This window comes from Cuculus canorus, chromosome Z (assembly GCF_017976375.1).
Source record: "Cuculus canorus isolate bCucCan1 chromosome Z, bCucCan1.pri, whole genome shotgun sequence".
In the NCBI taxonomy this organism is placed as follows: domain Eukaryota; kingdom Metazoa; phylum Chordata; class Aves; order Cuculiformes; family Cuculidae; genus Cuculus; species Cuculus canorus.
Window position 1 is genome coordinate 65514696 of NC_071441.1, and position 18921 is coordinate 65533616.

Below are 18921 nucleotides of genomic sequence, written 5' to 3' on the forward strand. Positions count from 1 at the left end.
TAGGCTGCAAAAGAATTTTTTAACTGCTACTCTGGAGTTAGTGCTTCTGTGGACAGCGATGTGTATTTGATTTTAATGATGAAGAAATCTTGGAATCTCTGACTTCTGTTTTAATTTGCCCCAGCTTCTTTAGGATCGGAGACTATAAAGAAGTGGAATGCTGTTTACTGCGTTGAGTTTTCCCCAGTTCTTGTCTGAGCAACTTTTTCAGAGCTGCATAATTTGATGACACTGGCAAGTGTCCCCATGCGGTCTCTGACATGTGGCTTTATGCTTCAACAGGTGGCGCTTAAATCCAAGGAACAGCCAGCCTGACTGAAATCTAGAGCTACAAAGAGCAAAAAGATGCGATAGTGGATGTAAATTAGCATTTGCATTTCCTGGCATCATCAGTTGTTTTCTTTAGTACATTAGATTTGTTTCCCCAATGTCCTGTTACTCACAGGAATGCGGAGTTGAAGCTGATTCATGATCATAGTAATAAAGAACTGTGTGACATTAGAATAATTCTTCTCAGGGATGGTAATTTCCTTTGCGTTACATTTTAGCTGATTCAAAGGGTAGTTTCAGAAACACACAACCATAGCAATCACTAGGTAAAACCAAGAGCATATTGACTAAATACCTGTTGCTAATTCCCTCAGGGCTGCAGCACTGCAGTATTGCTGCTTAAATACAGACCTTCAAGTCAAAAGACACTATTGCTAAGAAGCTTAGAAGTCCCTTGCTGTCAGAAGGGATGGCTTCATGGTCAGCTTGTGCCTTCATAACATTGACTCAAATTCAGCCACGCGTCCCTGTGGTAGAGTTGGCCAGGCCAACCTACCATTTATTGCACAGACCAGGTTTTACAGCACATCTTGTGCATTTCATCATCCCTTCAATGTGGCAGAAGCATTTCCTCTGCCTTCCCACGCTTAGCAGGTCTTCTACCTCACTGACACATAGAGCATCATTATGTGTTTTATCAGCCTGCCTAATGAGCATGCACAACAGAAAGTGATTTGGTAAACAAACTAATAAATTCAGCAGGGGACAAAGACTGCCTTGGGAGGTAATTAACATTTTTTGTCATCATTAAAAGTAGGCTGTGACTCAGTATTATAACTGACAAAAGACTCATTTCATGGATTAGTGTTTTGTACTGCTAGGAGATGTCTGAATAGAGCAAGTGAGCTGCACATAGATGAGGGGAGAAACGAAGATGGGAGACCAGCTGTGTTGTACCACTGCTGCAGAAGAGGCAGAGGGAGTCTGATGGGTGAGTTCAAAGACAGCAGCTGCCAGCCATGGTGTCTTAAAGCAGCTATCTATAAACTGGGGTCATCAAGATCTTTTTATGTGTTCAGCTGAGTATGAGCACAGGAGGCAGACAGCGCGGAGGAGGAAAGTTATGCTGAAGTAAGGAAGATGCATGGAGTATGGGAAACTGAGCTGCCTCCCTGTGTGGATGTTGTATAAGATGGGAATTTGTGAACAGCTATGGGGGAAATTCTGTCTTGTAGAATAAGGAAACTACTCAGCCCCGACCTGATGAATCATTGTCAAGACCTAGCTGTGGCTGTACCTTCATATATGTACTATGCATCCAAAAGCAGGCCATACGGCAGACGTGGTAGTGAGCTTTCTTACTTTGGCGCATATTTGGATTTATTTTCTTTCCAAGAGGAAATAGAAAGTTTTTATACCTGTTTACACCCAGCAAGTTTGTACTGATGGATGTATACACATATAAATCACATATGATGTTCAGGGACACTGATACCAGGACTCCTCAAATATTGGTACTGAGCATCTGCAAAATAGTCAGGGACCAATTTTCCCAAAAGATTTTGCTCCCACGGTTAAGGCCAGACTGCTAAATCTGAAGGAGACTGCTTAGTCTCTCTATGTTTCAGAGCAGCCTAATCCCCAGAGCTATCCCAGAGGAGCTAAGCACTTGTGAAAGGTCAGCCTGACAGGGCTTGGTTGAACACTTCTGTAATGACTCAGTTGCATTGGCTTGGTAACAGCTAGATGTGGTTCAGTGAATAGTTTTCGTGGACATTTCTGGGAATCAGGGTCCTTCAGAAACTTTAATACTAACCTTTAACTTGCCTCTATTTGTCTGTGCTTGCTGCTGTTCTCCTGGGAAAAAACTTTCCTGGATAAGCTGCACACAGGGGCTTGGGCAAATACTTGGGCTCACCTGAGCAAGTACGAGCCATTAGCAGGAGTTGGGCTTTACCTGACTGATTTCTAGAGCTGTTACCTCTCTTTTCTGGGTGATGAGGGCTGGATGGCAATGCATGTGGAGTTGCAGAGAGGCTTCCCTGGCTTGGAGGGTGGTGGTGATGAAGGAGGAGTGATGCTTGCTGTTATCCTACAGTGCTTTCAGGCCTTTGAGCTGCCTGGATTTATTTGAGATTTATCCAGTCTGAAGCCAAGTAGAGCCTAAGGAGTTCTTCTAATTTCAGTGAGAGCACAGTAAACTCTGTCCTGATAGATATATATTAGAAGACTGAATTAGAGAAGCATAAATAGGTCACGCAAACAGCCATGTCCTTTTAATGCAGTAAAAACATTTTAAAGTGAAGATTACATGTTATCTAATTAAATAAAATAAGACATAGAAAACAAAATGAATGTTTAAACATTAGCAGCTATATGAAAATACAAGTGCTACATAGGAAAAATATAACTATTTCGTAGATCATAGAATCATAGAATGACTAGGTTGGAAGAGACCCACTAGGTCATCGAGTCCAATCATTTCAGCATCTTTAAAGTAAATAACCATCAGATTTCTACTGTTTTTTCAGTACTAAAGGGCCGTACACCTTTCCAGACAAAGAGGAAGACTATTATACATAGGTACCTTACTCCTGAAATAGTGCAAATAAACATTTGCTATGTCCCTTTTGATTCTTAAAAATGTGTGTTTGATGTCAAAACCAGCATAGCTCATATTGCACAGGATTTTTCTGATGTTACTTTGCTTCTTCCTCCACTCCCTTTTTCTTTTTTCGTCACTGTGCTACTGGAAGAGGCTATTTTTCCCAGTGCAGTCTGTCTGCATCTACACTCACACTGTGCAAGTCAGCACAGTATGAGCGTTATGAGCAGCTCATTTTGAAAAGAAAACCAAGCAATATACAGCAAGTTAATGTCCAATATTTTCAGCTTTTTCTACTGCATTAATCAATGTTTCATTCGGTGAGAAACATCAATAAAAAACATTCTGTAAAATGTCACTAGAGTGCTGTGAGCCAAATCCTTGATCCGTTTGCACGTAGGGATCATCAGGTTTCCTCTGTTTGAAGGTTTCCATGGTGCTGGGTGGAGGTGGAGAAGGTGGAGTGTTGTCTTGGGACTGCTATTCTTCTCCAGCAGGCTACATCAAACATAGCAACATCCCAGTGACAGAACAAAATTTGAGTGTCTCTGAGGATGAGGAAGGACTTCAAACCTTTAGGCACTGGGAATGTGAAAAAATTTCAGTAAAGGAGAGTTTCAAGTAGCTAGAGGAACTGAGACTATACAATGAGGTAAACCCCAATCCCAGAATGCAATGAAGCAGCTTGGACTTCCCATGGCCACGCTGCTCTGACTGTGAAGCAACCAAGTGGCTGTAGCAGCTTTATCTTTGAGCGTGTTCTCTGCAACGCACAGCATCCCAGAGGGACTGTGAAGTGGGTCAGCCATCCCTGGTAGGAAGCACATGCACAATCCCTTAGAGTTGGGCACAAAGTCCAGAGGAATGGAAATCTTCCTGAGTCAGGTGTCACATAAGAACATTGCGTGACCAAATTCAAAGTACCTTCATGCAGCCACAGCCATTTGGAATAATGCTAGTAAATGAACATGGTCCGCTCAGCCCTTCTGTCTGGGAAAGCGCTTACATGCTGCACTAATGCTTGCACATGAGCTGCAGAGAGAGGCAGCATTATGCATTTTATATCCCCAATTCAGTTTATAGGAAGAAATAAGACTTCGCTTTTCACTGTTTTTTTCTTTTCTTACCTAAACATTGCTAGTACATGGAATACTGAAGATCTTTAATATATAGCCCTAGCAGAAGTACCTGTGGATCCTAAAACTGGCTCCAGGGCAGATCTTTACCAACAGCAAAACTTGGCGGCATGTAGGGTTTTGCTTGGTTTTGCTCTCTTATAAAGAAAAAAAAAAAATCAGTCTGAGAAAACATCTTCCTAAAGTGAGTCCATGTGCCCTTTTTCCTGGTGGCTCAGCAAACTGTCTTTGCTGTGACCAAGCTCTTGAGTTCCAGACAATTAATGCTTAATAGAAACTCTCATTTACCGCTATTTTGCAAATTTGTGGACTTCCACTGACTGCAGAGGAGTTTCTCTTGACCTACTGCTGTTTAAAAGAGATTTGATTCTCTTTAACTTAAATTTGCTGCTGTATTTCTTGTTTAGGCATTAACAAGATCTTAACTCTGCAATGAAGAGGTTAAGAGGACACTTTAACTTTCACAAGACATGCTGTGATCCTCAGCTAGGACTGCAGTGTCATTGCTCTGGGTTAATCAGATATGAAGATTAAAGTCAGGTTGAATCACTTTTAATTTCTTCTGGAGACTGCTACCAGCATACTGAGAGCTGAGGTTAGGCCACCACCACTGAAATATGGGAGAACTCACTTTCTTGCAGGTATAGCACTGTGCTGCGAGTAGAGTGTATCTTGAAGGCGGAAACTCACAGGGCACAGGAAAACAAACCAGAATGAACTTTTCAGTGTCCTGATTGTTTTAGAGAAAAAAAATGTAATTTGTCATTCCTGTAATGTTTACTGAATTTTGTAGAAGCTAGACATTGTGACATAGGCTTCCTCATTGTTTGGTGACCTCATTTCACTGGTGGGCAGCATTTGGGATACCATGTCCCTGTTTAAGTCCTCTGGTCCAGGCTGACTAGAGGGATCCAGGGGAGGAGCAGACGAAAGGTTGAAACCATCATCACACAGGGGCACCACGTTGCTATGGCACACCTCATACGTACTGGAGCTGCAGTTTGCTTCAATGACTGGAAACTGGCTAGTTCCCACGAGTTTGTGCAGGGCTTCTGCTGGCCAGATTCCTCCGTAAGTCACAGACAGGTCTGTGTTGCTTTTGTCTGCCATCACAGGGATCATCTTCAGGTCTGATTCATTTTTAAATTTTTCTGGGAGATTTTTCTCTGGAGCAGTTGACAACTGCAGAAAATTTTCCAGTTCAGCTTTTGCTCGAATGCCATCCACTTTATGGATATGAACGTAACCAAAACTCTCTGGGTTAAAGCTTATATCAAAATTCTGCATAGCAAAGGGAACAGTATGGTCAGTTAACAGAGGGTATTAACTCAACAGAAAAGGTACTTTGATAATTCATTTGATTTTAGAAGGGTATTTATTATTTCTTTAACTCTAAAAGTAAGCCTGAACAGGCTGAACGATAGATTAGAAGAGAACAAAGTATTTTCTGGTTTAACATCATTTTCTACATAAATCTAAATGTACCTGGTGGCCTCTGGCAGGTGGGGACACAGGAGAGCATTTTAGGCTCTGCACAGTATGGTGGGAATAGCTTTTCAGAGACTTCTCTGAGCCACACTGTCTACTGTACCCCTGACAGTTCAGAGGAATTTGTATGCTGACTCAGGCAGTTCCTTTCAGTTTTACCTTCCTGATTTAGCAGTGAGGGAAGTAAAGTTTGCCATGACTTCCTGAAACACATTAGGAATCCCTTCACTGGGGAGTGCAGAGGGTGGTAGAGTTATCCTAGACCTCTTACTAAATTAAGAACACACTAATAATATATCATATAGAAAGAACAGCATTGATGAGTTTCTTAGTGAAGAAATGCACTAGACACATACTTTTAAGGCAAAGTCCTAACTCTACACCTTACAATACGTAACGTTTGTCCACCTGGCTTTTATCTGGCAGAGCAATTCATGTGCTGTACAGTGTATAAGCAATTTTGCCTGCTGTGTAAAGGTGCACAAGCATCACCAGGGATGTTTGCAAAGGGTGCCCATCCAGCACCATGATCACAATTCTGCACAATCATCAAAGTGTCTTGGTTGGAAAGAACATCTGGAGTCCAACTGCTCCAACATTCTGCAGGATGCGGGACATGGACTGGGTTACCCAAGGCCTGATCAAGCCAAACTTTGAATGTTTCCAGCAAGGGAGAACCTACCTCTTCTCCGGACAACCCACTCAATGTTTAATTGTTCTCACAGCGTAAGGTAGTTTTCCTGTACCCAGATGAAGTTTGCCCCGAAAAAACATGTGTCTCCTGCCTCTGGTCATGTTACTCTGCAGCCTTTGTAAGGGAGAACCTCCACCTTCCCTCTACCTACACTTCAGGTATTTGAAGGTTGTGATCAGTACTCCCATCCCAAACTTCCTTTTTTTTAATAAATAAAATCAATTCCTTCAACTTTTCTTCCCATATAAAGGTCTCCAGCCCTCTGTAGTTACTTTGCACAAGTCAAAGCTCAGCCACTAGTTTAATTGTCTGTTATTTCCACACCCTTGACTAGCATCTGCCTGTGCAGATGTGAGCTCGCTTCTGTACGATGAAGTAACTTCTAACAAATGTTCCTGTTCATGCAGAATGTACTGTCTGTCACAAGTGTCAATTTTGTTCCCAACAGTCTATGTTCAAGTGAAAACAACAGTGGAAATACATACATTTTTTGGCTTCTTGCACAGCTGCTCTACCGTTTTTTTATGATCAGAGAGGTTTGGCCACACAGCAGGCTTTATCCTGGAACAGCAACGGCAGACAAAAAGATATCAAGGGTAGAAAGAGAGGGACAGAGGGATTAGATATCTGAGCTTTGTATTGCCTCCATTGTACGCTCACAAAGCCTTAGGGCTGGTTGGCATTACACAGAATAACGGCAGAGAAGTCCCAGAATACAACAAAGACAGGAGGAGAAGAGGAGTTGTAAAGGTCACTGAAGAGTCATTGTTCTTTTGAGCACTCCAATTGTCAACAGTTAAAGACTCTTCACCAAGTACTGGAAAAGCAGCAAAATATGCTGGTGAAGATGTCATTGGCATCTAGCTGTGTTGACTGGTTTTTGCATGATGAAAACTATTTCTGCAAGTGAAAAAAGATGCTGTGGTTAAAGTGCAAACTTGCTGCTATTTGCCTCTGCACGTTTCATTGAAGAACTGCATATTGTTCCACTACTTGGCCAGCTATCTGTGCTTCAGATATCTGTTTCCTAGCCTTGTCTCAAAGGTCTAAGTTTACTCCCTTACTTAACAAAGTTCTCGTGTTGTCGTCCTGGAAAACCTCAGTTATGATGTGTCTAGAGAATATCGCCTGTCTGACACTTGATGTTGAAGTGATATAAATACAGTTATATATCTATATTAATCTGTATTACCTTGTTGTGTCTGTACATGTGGGTATGTATACACACACAAATAAAAACCCCTCTTCTTTTTAAAAGGGAAATCTATGGATTTAAAAAGTTGCACCATCTAAAAGTCTGTTTTTTCAGCAGTTTATATACATACAACAACTAGGAAAGTTAGAGAACAGCAGGTGCCTGGCAACAGTAAAAACAGCTAGAAATCTCAAGCCACGTCTACACTTGCAAAGAAAATAGCACCACAGAACATCCCCCGGCAGGTCACTCAAGTGTCTAAAATGTTTAATTATTAAAATTGTTCTTGATGTGGTTTCACTGGGGCCAACTAACACATTCCCAGGCAATCCCCATGTGTAATTCAGGAATTGTTACAGCCCAAATATGGTCCACCAAAAGCAGCCCACATGCAGCCATCTCTGTTGTGGAGTTGGATGTCATGGATTGGGCTGCTCCTAAAGTCAACAAAGAGCCCTGCGTTTTCTGCCTTGCCCAGAGTTTATTGCCGACAGTTGCCCTTGAGACTTTTTGACTTCAGATTCTGGTTTCATCAGATCATCTACATATCTGTTCATTTTTTTCAACTTGTTAACTAACTGTCTATTCTATGTAAGCATATGTAGCCATGTATTTAAAAATACATTTACAGCTATCTACTATCTATCTCTTGCTTGTAGCTGATGTATGAGAAAAAAACAACACAGAAAAAGGACTGCCTGTGTAATGAATGTATCACCAGTCCCATCCCTGCCATGACTGCTTTGGCAGGGGATGTAGGGCCTGGTTTTGCTACATGGGTGGATGTGGACCCAGCTGGGACAGTGGCTGATGCCATCATCAAACCCTTGTTGCAGAGAGTTCTTCCCTGCTGCTTCCAAAAGTGCTGCAGAGTGAACACCTTGCTGACTCAGCCTATGAGAGGGAAGGAGGCAATCTCGCCACTGCACAGTTCCCACACCTCTTGGAATTCTCTAAAAGCTGTGCATTGCTTTCTCGTCTGGACCTTGCTTGAAGCTTTTAAGTCAAATTTGCCTCCTGTGAGACAGTGACCGTGTGTTTCATGGCAGCTTCAGCTCCCCAAAGTTCCCAGTGTTTTGAACCCAAGACTAAAGTCTGCTTGAAGTGGCAAATCATCTGTCTGCCAACACCCTCTCCTATATTGCCCACTTCTCTTTGCCTGATCTTGGCTTCATATAGAGGATCAGAGAAGGAAACATAATAATATAAAGGTGAAAGCAAGTCGACAGTCAATCTTGGCAGGACAGGAATGGCTTTCAACAGTTTTTCTGATATGAAGAGGTTTAAATTACCTGTTTTCCCAAAATGTTCCAATCAGCACAATCATGACAATGGATAGCATGAATCCCAAGACAGAGAATATAACCAAGACCACGTTGCTATCTAAAAAAAAACAAGGAACATCATCCAGTGCATGTAAATGCCTCACTGTTACACCACTGTAACCATAAGGTCCTTAAAGACAATTAATTAAGAATTAATGCCAACCATTGCACTGTCTCATCACTGATCTGTTGTAGTGGTGCTCTCCTCCTGCTTCTCTGGCACAGGAAAGAGGCAGGCTGCCAGAACATCAGCACCTGGCTGAGCTTCTAGCCGAGTTCCCAGGTTGGAATAAAGCTGCTCAAAGTCTGCCATCACCTCCAGTGCATTGAAGCCACCATTTGTCATGTCCTTACAGAAGCACTGAAGTGATTTTGAACACATGCCCCTTGGGATGGAAGGGACGCCAAGGACCAGAAGGGTTATTTGTGTTTGCAACTGCATTGATGATATTTTATCCTATCTGGTATTTGTGATTTAAGTGCCGTGTTCGTACACAAATCCAAAGCCCTGAAATGGGTCCCATTTCACTATTCTTTGTACTTTATCTGAATGCTCAGTGCAAGCTGGTCCTTCTCTCTGTACAACAGTTGGCAGCAAAAGGGAGTGAGTCAGCCTTCATGTCCCTTAGCACCCCTCTTACGCCCTTCGAGAAGCATTTCAGCTGACCTTATTGGCCTTATATGAGATTTAACTTCACAGAGAGAGTCAGCCCCAGACCGGACTACTTTCTGGGACATCTCCTCTGGGATGCCAGTGACTGTGAGGGCTGACTCTGCTGTGGCTGTGAGCTCTTCCCTCCCCGTGCTCTCATCACCACTGCTGTAGGGCGCTGAGGGCCCCTAGCTCTGCTTTCTTCCAAGTGGACCAAAATGGTGTCTGCCCTTACAGCTCTCCGTGGAATCCTGCTCCCTTGCAGTCCTGAAGGTCTTGGAAGCACTCCATTGACTCCACGTGCCCTTAAAAAAATCTCCATTGGGCTGGGAACGTACTTTCACCTCATATGATGCATCATTTCCAAGTTTTTTTCCAAGTAATTTTACCTGAAGAAATGGCGACTCTATTGTCTAAACACACACATAAAAAAAAAAATCCAATTATTTTTCTAGAAGATAAAGGATCTTTCAGTCTCAGAAAAATGTGTGACGTCAAGAGCACCCCTGCAGTACTGTGCTGTTTGCTTCTTCTCTTTGCTTATTATAAAGAGCCATCAGAGGTAGTCCAGACAGTATTGAGAAGAAAGACTAATTCTGGCTAAAAGCTCTTTGGGAAACAGTTGGAAGTATTAATTGTGCTTTGCTGCTGCCTACAATGCAGTGGGAATTATACAATTCCCTGGAAGGCTCAGAAGGAAGATGGAGAAAAAAAAACCATTTATGTGGCATAAAAAGACAACTTCTAAAAGAGCAATTACAGAGAAAAAGCTGAAATCCCATAATGCAGCTCTAGTACTATATATTTAAATGTATTTTGTTCTCAGAATAATTTTCTAATTACAGTGTTCCCATCCTCCTCTTGTAAAAAATGGGTATATCCCATTCTTTCAAGCATCTCAACTAGTGTTTTCATAGCTGCTGTTCTGACAGGGGGCACATAGGTCTCAGCAACTGGGCAGTCCAGCCCAGATCCAGTCCAGAGGCAGCTGAGGCCTGAAACATGGCCTGAGATTGGGAGAGCTGCAGGGCTGCACTGAAAGCCTGGAGAGGCTCAATGAAAAGGAGATACAAAGAAATTATTGCTAAATAAGAAAAGAGGTCATAAATTTTCCTGGCTGATGAACACAGAAAACAAAGGCAAAACTACCATAGCAATGATCAAGACATCCAAACAGCTATGATTCTGTTTCTCAAGTAATATTATGTCTCCTCTTGCCACTGCAAGAATCAATGAAATGAAACTTCATTAGCCCGGAGAAGTGTCTAATAGACTCAGGTGCTGTTGATCTGGAATTGTTCAGATTGGTGAAATTTCCAAATGTCAAATATTGCACTGTTCCAGGTTTTCAACTGGAGAACTATAGAAATGCAAATCTCAGGATTTTTACATGATAATGGTATTTCTGGTAATGCATAATTTCAGAAATTATCTTAAACTCACTTATACATCATAATTTACCTTCCAAGTGCCTTCTTCCTGCCGATAGGCTATTTGGTGTATTAACTTGTCTTGTAAGTATTTCTTCAGTGAGTGTGGTGTACTATAATGAATAAGATATTCATTTGCCTCCTTTTGATATGTGATGTTTATATTGAATGGTACTTCAGGCTTAACTGCAAATGAAAACAAACCATATTGTAACAGGAGTAGAATAATGTTACCACAAAATAAACAGATTTTGAAAAGGAAAACAAAAGTCTGCTTCAAGTTCACCTGTGAGGTGACCTGTATTGAGCAAGGGCTGGCGTAAGCTGGGTGAGCCACACACTGAGCCCCAGCTCACCCTCACACCTTGGTCCTGAGAGCGGCTTGATGTTGACCTGCTGGAGCCGCACTGTAACCATCAGGAACAGCACTCACTAGGGATGTGATACTTAGTCTTGGAAAGCAATTCTTGAGCATGTGCATCCCTGCTGTAGCACTGCTTGAAGATCTGAAATTCAGTCCCTCTGACCAATGTTCTGAGATGGAGACCCCCATAGCAAAACCCATTGCTGCTGTGAGAGGAAGTCCTTGAGGAGGGAAACAAGTATGGGTATGAGTGCCGGTGGCCAGCCGGGTAGTGGGCAGAGGAATGGGTGAAATATGATGGCAGAAGGGACTGTGACTCTAAACTTTTGCTGTGAACTCACACCTGACATGGTCTGCGGGAGGAGGGTGTGCCAAATGATCATCCGAGCAAGTATGAGTCAATAATTCAGCCCTTAGGATTGCCCCAAGCTGTGCCTGAGCTGGAAGTGCCTAAGGTCTGCAGAGACCTGTGTCTGTGCTACTAAAGCTTCCTGCTACTAAAGATTCATCTCTCACAGGAACAGAAAGCCCACATGTCTCTCTTCTCAGGAAAATTTTTACAGCAGTAAATTATTACCAGACCTTTTGTATCACTCTAATATTTAATCTTTTCATGCAGAACCAGCAGTTTCTAGAGGAAAGACCACCAGAGATGGTCCAGGCTAGCCCATAAAGCGTGAGGTAACGTAAGACTATTATAAACCTATTGAACTGGGGCAGGAATGTTTTGTAAGAGAAAGGCGTGGCCAAAGCAATATGGTACCAAAGCAGAACAGAGCCACCCTATAGGGGCTTCTCTGCAACTCCTGAATGAGACCAGCTCCAAAGACAGATAAGTTCTAAGAGCCCCTCCTCACCTACGTTCCCTATTTCTTAGCTCAGGCAGGTCCCCAGAATGGCTTTGACCTCCATTCATGGGCTTTCAGTGTCCAGGATGCCTGAGCACCTTGTTCAGACAACAAGCTCCACCAAGACACAATATGTGAAAAGTGAGATCTTGCAACCTTGTGGTCCCTGTGCTACCAAGCTCTCACTAGTCTTTGGGCAGTTCCTCCTGATGCTGCAGATGCTCTAGTAAAGAAACCCAAAATATTCCATCTTGACAGTTCATTCAAGCTCAGGAACAGCTGCTTCCCGCCTGTGCATGATTTGGTCTGTGTTCAGGTATGGGCATAATTTAGCTGCACATTTTGAACAAACGTTAATCATTTTTTGCTTTAAAGCAAGGGAAAGATCACATTCTGCCAACACCCCAATCCAGTCTCCATGCCCTACTAGAACAGTATTTTATATTGCCTTTATGTCATCCCAATTGGTGCTTAGGCTTCACACTGTGCTGGTTTTTTTTTTCCCCCAGTACCCATTATATCTTGAAAACATCCAAAATTGTGTCTTACCGATGTCAGTTACAACTAGGCTCCTGCAGACTCTTCTCTTTGTCTCAGAGTCCATGCAAATGGCTTTCTTAGAAAGTATATCAACGAATTGTAAGAAATAAGCATCTTCCTGTTTCTCCATATTGAAGCACACATTATTGCTGTCTTCCTTGGTACTGTTGATCGAAGTGACATAGCATTAGTTTCCTCTCAGTCTTATTGCAACATAGTAAAGGACAAATCCTTGTTGCTCATCTCATATTATCTGAAGCAAGACTCCATGTGAAATACAAAACTATGTCATGCAAATAAAGAGTTTAAAAGATTAACACTGTTTTACTTTGTAGTCTTTGAGCACAATGTTCAAGTGATATGAGTTACAGTAAGAGCCCTGGAGCTCTCCAAGGAAAAAAAATGCAATTAGTAAATCGGAGAGGTAAGTGTTAAAAAGCTTCTTGTCTTTAAAAATTATCTTACCGCTGCCATTTTTAAATATAGAGGAATAGATTTGAATGATCACTGAAAGTAAAGTAACAGTTCCTGTTGACTGAAATGGTAGCAAATATAGGGTCAATGGTCATCCAGGCCACGAAGGAGTCATATGGCAGTTTCAGATGTGGAAATGTGTCTGATGTTCCTCCATCTCCATGACTCCATTGTTTGAAGACTATAATAAAGTTTCTGTCAAAATCTGCAATAAACCCTATGAAAATATAAAACTTCTAATAAAGCAGGTGGAAAAAAAATTAAGTATGATTAGAACAGCAAGGTGTTGAAAAAAAAATCCACTTCTTTTGCTGGCTACACCAGAACTTTCAGTTTCAGGAAAAACAGGCAAAGGCAAAAGTACGTCTTCCAGGTAAAGCAGAAGTACCATTAAAGAAACAAAATCTGAGTATCTTCAGCTAGATGCATCAGTTAAAAGAAAGGTAGAAAAGAGTTTCAAGGCCTGGATGAGAAGCAGAGATGACTGATGCATTTGGTAACTGTTAGGTTTTTATATATGCATTCTAAAGTGGCTTTGCATGTATTATACAAGACAATTATACAATTGACAATTATATAATTATATAATCTTTTGACCTAGATAAAGGCATTTTCCTTTCAGTAGGAAATAGCCTTGCAAGAGAGCTTTCTGTGGAATGGTTCTGCTTCTTCAAGAACATTTCTACTTTTCACTTGACAAAGGCTAGGTTTGGGCATTGTTTTTTTGTAAAAAATACCCCAAACATTCAATTTAAAAGAAAATTGATTTCAGTCTGTGCTGGGTCACACCAGTAATAACAGATGTTCCAGAGCAAGAGATGCATAACCAGGGCTATTGTAGGGGTCATAATAACCTCTGTTTCAGGAAACTCTTATTCTTCTCTCAATATAGTATTCAAACTTGGTAAAACACTCTGAAGCAAAGTTTATTCTAATTTTTCTGCTCCTGTTTCCAGCATATGGCAGCACAACACACTGTGTTTAGCATTTGACCTCCCAGTAGTGTACCAAAGAATGGACTGACAGTGCTTACCACAGGGACAGCGTATAGTTAGTGTTGTGAGGAGACAGCTCTGTAAAATTGCAGGTCAGACTGCTATATGAACCCTTAAATTCCAGCTGGCTGAAGCAGTTGATGTCAAAATTGTCTGGTTCATCATCTCCAAAAGTCCCTAAGGAGAGATTTGCAGGATGTTACTGAAGCAAACCAGTGAGCGTATTTGATTTGCAGCTTCATTGTTGGAGGATGTTTCTTTACGCAGTTGCCTGAAAGGACAAGAATCAACCTACCTGTCTTGTAAGTAGCAAAGAATGTTTGTTCAAAATGAAATTAAAAACCACTTGCACCTTTCAAGACTGTTGTCCCTGCATGTACTTGCTATGCATAGTGTCATTGATCTGAGAGCTATGAAATGTCATAGTGTCATGACTTGGTCAGAGGAGACACTCTACGTCTGTTTTTTTCTGTTAACCGTGACCAAAGGTGTGTGGATGTCAGCCTGGAAACTTCTGCAAAAGAGTCTCAGCACCAAGTGCAAAGAGATGAAAATATATTGCCCACTCTGCAGTTTAATTCTTTCTAAGTTTTAGCCAGGAAAGAGAGGAATTCTCTTGTTAAAAGTTATGGGTGAAATTTCTACCAAGACAGAAATAGAACCTACTTCATCTAAAAATCATCTTAGGAATTTCCTGTAAGGGACCACAAAATGCTGCTATCCTTGGGCTTGGGCATGCAAAGGGAAGTAAGACAAGTTCGTGATACTTGTTGAAAAGCAGAATATTCAAGTCAATGACCAGAACAGTCTTGCAAATAAACAGAATAGAAACGTGTGCTAGAGGATACATTCAGTAGCAGCATAGTTACTTCCAGAGTTGACTGAGGCTGATGCTCAGGGCAAATGCCTGCAGAAGAGCAAGGGTTCGTTTCAACAGGAGTTATTTTTATGGGAACTTCAGCTCAGGACAGCTTGAAAGTACATCAAACACCTTGTAGCTCTGAAGTGGCAGACCCACAGCTGAGGATGCATGCTTGGAAGTTGGCATCACTGTACCTGCACCAGGACTAGGTACATTGCAGAGGGCCGAGGTCTGGTTTGTCACCAGTTTCCTGAGAAAACTGGAAAATTATATGAGTTGTTTTGGGAAAACTAAACTATTTTGTTGTTATGAGGCAATTAAGCCCCATTTTAATCACTCTGCAATTTTCTGAAATGTCAGAAATGTGGGTTCAGGAGGGAAAGCTCACACTTTCTGCCAGAATACGTGGCTTCCTGCAGATTTGCCTTGATAATTCATAAAACAATTGTGATTTGACTAAGAGTGTATGTCTTAAGTCCCACACTTGGCTTGTATGAGATCAGTGAGGCGAAACCTGATGCTTCTGAGAGGACTCCTCTCCAGCGGAAACTCCCAGTTCAGCCTCATTTCCTGAAATCTCACCCATCATAGCTGAATGGACAATGAAAGGGTTATTGCCATGACCCCTTGAGCAGATCCTCAGGGCAGGAATGCCTCTGCCCCCATTTGCCAGTGGTTAAGGGTAGCTGTGATGATATATAACCCTCTTGCCTGTGCCTAGGCACTATTCTGGATGCCTTACTTCGTACTCTCGCTGCCCTTGTATGCAGTGTACTTGCTGCACTGAAAACTAGACCTTGGCTGCTCTAGAGATATTGGTGACTCACACCCAAAATAGTGCATCAAAATGCCCATGAAAACATTTCCAATGGAAAACACTTCCCAAAGAAAATGACGGTCATCTTTGCTCTCACCTAGGTGAACTGGATCTCTGGTGGGTTATCTCCTACTTAGCTACTTGGACATAGTAAGCCATAGTCCTGTTGGTGTTGCCCTATGATCCCTGGCCAATACTGCCAGCATGCAGGGACACTTTGTCCTGCATGGCAGCACATCTGACGATCAAAATCAGTCATGGTTTGAGAGCAGGGAGAAAGCAGGGGAGAGTGTTTTGAGTGCTTTAAAATGCAAATAAAGAGCATCACCCCTCCTGGGTTGTAATCAGCAGTGCTTTCTCCTGACCTTGGAGCTGAGTTGCATTGTGAATCGGGCTTTGAATAAGAGAAGAAATTCAGAAGTCCTTCATGAATGCAGATAAAAATGCAAAAGTGGTGTAGGCAGAGACTACTATTTGACTGTTTACACAATTGAAATTTTCCAAGATTACATTTTTTCCTTGAGAATGCCAGACTAGGCAGAGCCCTAAACTGAAAGTGAGCTCTCTGCTGAAATCAAGACAGAGCTTTGGAAAAGCCAATTCCAGTAGGAGAAAGGCTGATTTAGTACCACCATGGCAGTTCCTTTGCAGAAATGATGGTCTCTTGAGCTTGGACAATGCTCAGAAGGATGGTTCAAGCAGGAATCTCATAAACCTTTACCAAGAGAAGAGCATTAGCGAGCACTATGGACATGCTCCAGCCTTAATGCTGTGAAGTCACTGGGACTACCCAAAATGTTTGAAACCAAAGGCATTAGTGCATGCCTGCAGGACAAGTGACCGATTTTTTAAAGTCAGTGAAGTAACTGCCTCTCTGGACAGTCATGCCAAATCTCTACAGCTGATCTGATTCAAGAAGAATTCATTTGAGTTGCAGCAGTTTTGATACGGGTTGGACAAACCATGCTAGCCCTAGTGGAAGGGCCACTGAAGCCAGTCATTCTGCTCGTGAGACCATGCAGTGTGCCACCTCCTGCTCCCCTTTCTCATGCCCTTCATAGCTGCCTCTTGTTAGTTCTGCTTCCAGCTCTCTTAGGGCTTTGGGGGATCTGCAAGGCTGGGGGACAGCACTTGGGAGGCAGTCTACTGCTAAGAAAAGAGGAGAAGATGAAGGCAAGTGCCATAATGAGCTTTTCTGTCCTCTGCCTGTAAGAAGGGATGAGCCGGTACCTGTGTTGGCTGGCGGCACTTTGACAGGAGGCATGATGAGACGGAAAGGTAAAGAATGAAAGCTAAACATGGATTATACATGATTTTACCCCAGGTTGTTTAATTTGTTGTCCATGCCCATGAGAATCATAAACAACTCATAAAAGCTGCTAACTGCTCAGAGGGGATTTTTCTGAATCTGTTTGTCTTTCTTTCTAAACAGGCTATTAATTACATTTTACTGGAAGTTAGTGACAAAACAAGGAAAGATCTGGTCATGTCTGCTCTTTAGAAGCCTGAAGATTTCAGTGATCCCAGTGATAAATCACTAGTATTGACCATTCACCACCAGACCTGCTTACCATAGTTGAGTCAGTTTCTTCTAACTGAAAAAGTTATCATGCATATCCTATCTATGTATGCATTTATTTATGCACATATGTATACACACATACATGTTATAATACATGACATACAGGGGAAAATGAGAGCCCCTATCTGTGAGATAGCATGGGAACACAGCTATTAAATTCTTAAAAACAAAAACTTATTTTTCTCCCAAACAATGAGGCCTTAAAACTACCAGTAATTGAGTGACTGCCTGTGTCCTCTGGGCACAGTGCAATGAGCTCCATCACTGCTGCTTGTTTAGTAGCAGACAAGTAAGAGTTAACAGGTCTGGAACTGAACCTGTAAACCAACCAACTCTTTTTTGAGAAAAGGGACAGCAGACTGAAATAGCGGTTTGCTGCTGCCTTTTATGTTTTGATTTTTGATTGTGATGCTGCTAAATAATTTTCACTTGTCTAAATGAGCTAATAACACCTGCAATAAGCCTGAATTTAAACTGTTGAATTGATTTATCATTATTTGGTTAGTAGGGGATGAATGTTCTTAGTGATGGACACCCTGGCTGAGTTGCTGCTCAGGGAGGAAGATTGTGAATATTCAGTTTCTTGAAGAAAAACAGGAAAAGCTGAAGTGCAACAGCTTGGGCCAAGTTTGAGGTACACTGAAACATTTTCTTTGGAGGAAACTGCCAAGAGCACTATAACCAGAACTTCACGTATCTCTGATGGTAGTTCAGAGTGACCATGGACTACAGAACAAGGAAGCCGCTCCCCACTCCCTGAATAGCTCTTCAAATGAAGATTAAATATAACAAAAGAGGAATAACAAATCTGATCTTGCTTGCCCTCTGCATACAGCCGCGGTCTCCCATATGTCGAAAGAATTGGGACATTACAAGGGCAGCAGATTTGGAAATTAAGTAAGTATCCTCCAGCTCCACTTCTGCCTCAGGTACTGGCACTAAAAAAAGAGACTGGAGGCTAAAACACTATAGCATTTAACACAGCAGTTGCATTTGGAGCTCTTAAGTTTTTCAAGATCATACACAAGTGGAAAGATGAACATGAAATGACTCACCATCACCATCTGCTGAGGTGCAACCACTTTCCCCAAAAGTGGTGTGAAGAAACAAGAAGAAAAGGCTCAATACTGTACTTGTCTGTGTCATCCTGAGCATGCTGCATGTGTGTAGTATGTGTGAACCCGTGCTCTCTTACTTTATACTAGATGCAGAACAAACCCGTTGCCTGATAAAGAGACCGCAGGGAAGGGGAAATGTAAACATGCCGACGAGGATGACTAGTGGCACAGAGCAGGAAGGCAGTGTGAAGATCTTTGCAGAGCTTTTACTTTGAAAGCAAGATCTTGCACAGAACTGTCTGCATCAAAAAAGCTCTATGTTGGAGGCGTAAAGGAAACTGAGGGCAAAGTTAGTAACAATGCCCAAGCAAACAGAAAAATGATGACACTGTAATAAGGAGACTCAGTATGGAAGCCAGAGCAGCTTTTTAACTTGCAAAAGAATCATTTAAACCACTCACCAAAATGATGAAAGTCAGCCCTTATGTCTAGAAAAGGGTCCTTGCCAGAATGTCTGCGGCTGTCCTCCAGTGTCACTTGCTGTCCTGAGCAGGGGTCAGAAGGTAGCCAAAAGGGTGTTTCTGGG

The 18921-nt window shown here is 42.1% G+C and overlaps 1 protein-coding gene across 4 annotated transcripts; it reads right to left on the reverse strand.

The window, feature by feature from the left end:
• Positions 1-2336: 2336 nt before the first annotated feature.
• IL7R (interleukin 7 receptor) lies at positions 2337-18570 on the reverse strand. 4 transcript variants are annotated; one of them, XM_054055307.1, is made up of 10 exons: positions 18333-18570; positions 14055-14193; positions 12557-12711; positions 10827-10981; positions 9601-9778; positions 8681-8771; positions 6679-6754; positions 5001-5292; positions 4064-4148; positions 3334-3457 (listed from the first exon to the last, which is right to left on the reverse strand). In XM_054055307.1, exons 1-10 carry the CDS (start codon positions 18430-18432, stop codon positions 3451-3453), a joined length of 1278 nt encoding a protein of 425 aa, XP_053911282.1. In that variant the 5' UTR covers positions 18433-18570; the 3' UTR covers positions 3334-3450. The 4 variants fall into 4 exon arrangements, with proteins under 4 accessions (XP_053911280.1, XP_053911281.1, XP_009564405.2 ...); XM_054055305.1 differs by lacking the exon at positions 4064-4148 and having other exon boundaries at positions 2337-3457; positions 18333-18569; XM_054055306.1 differs by having other exon boundaries at positions 3315-4148.
• Positions 18571-18921: the final 351 nt, after the last annotated feature.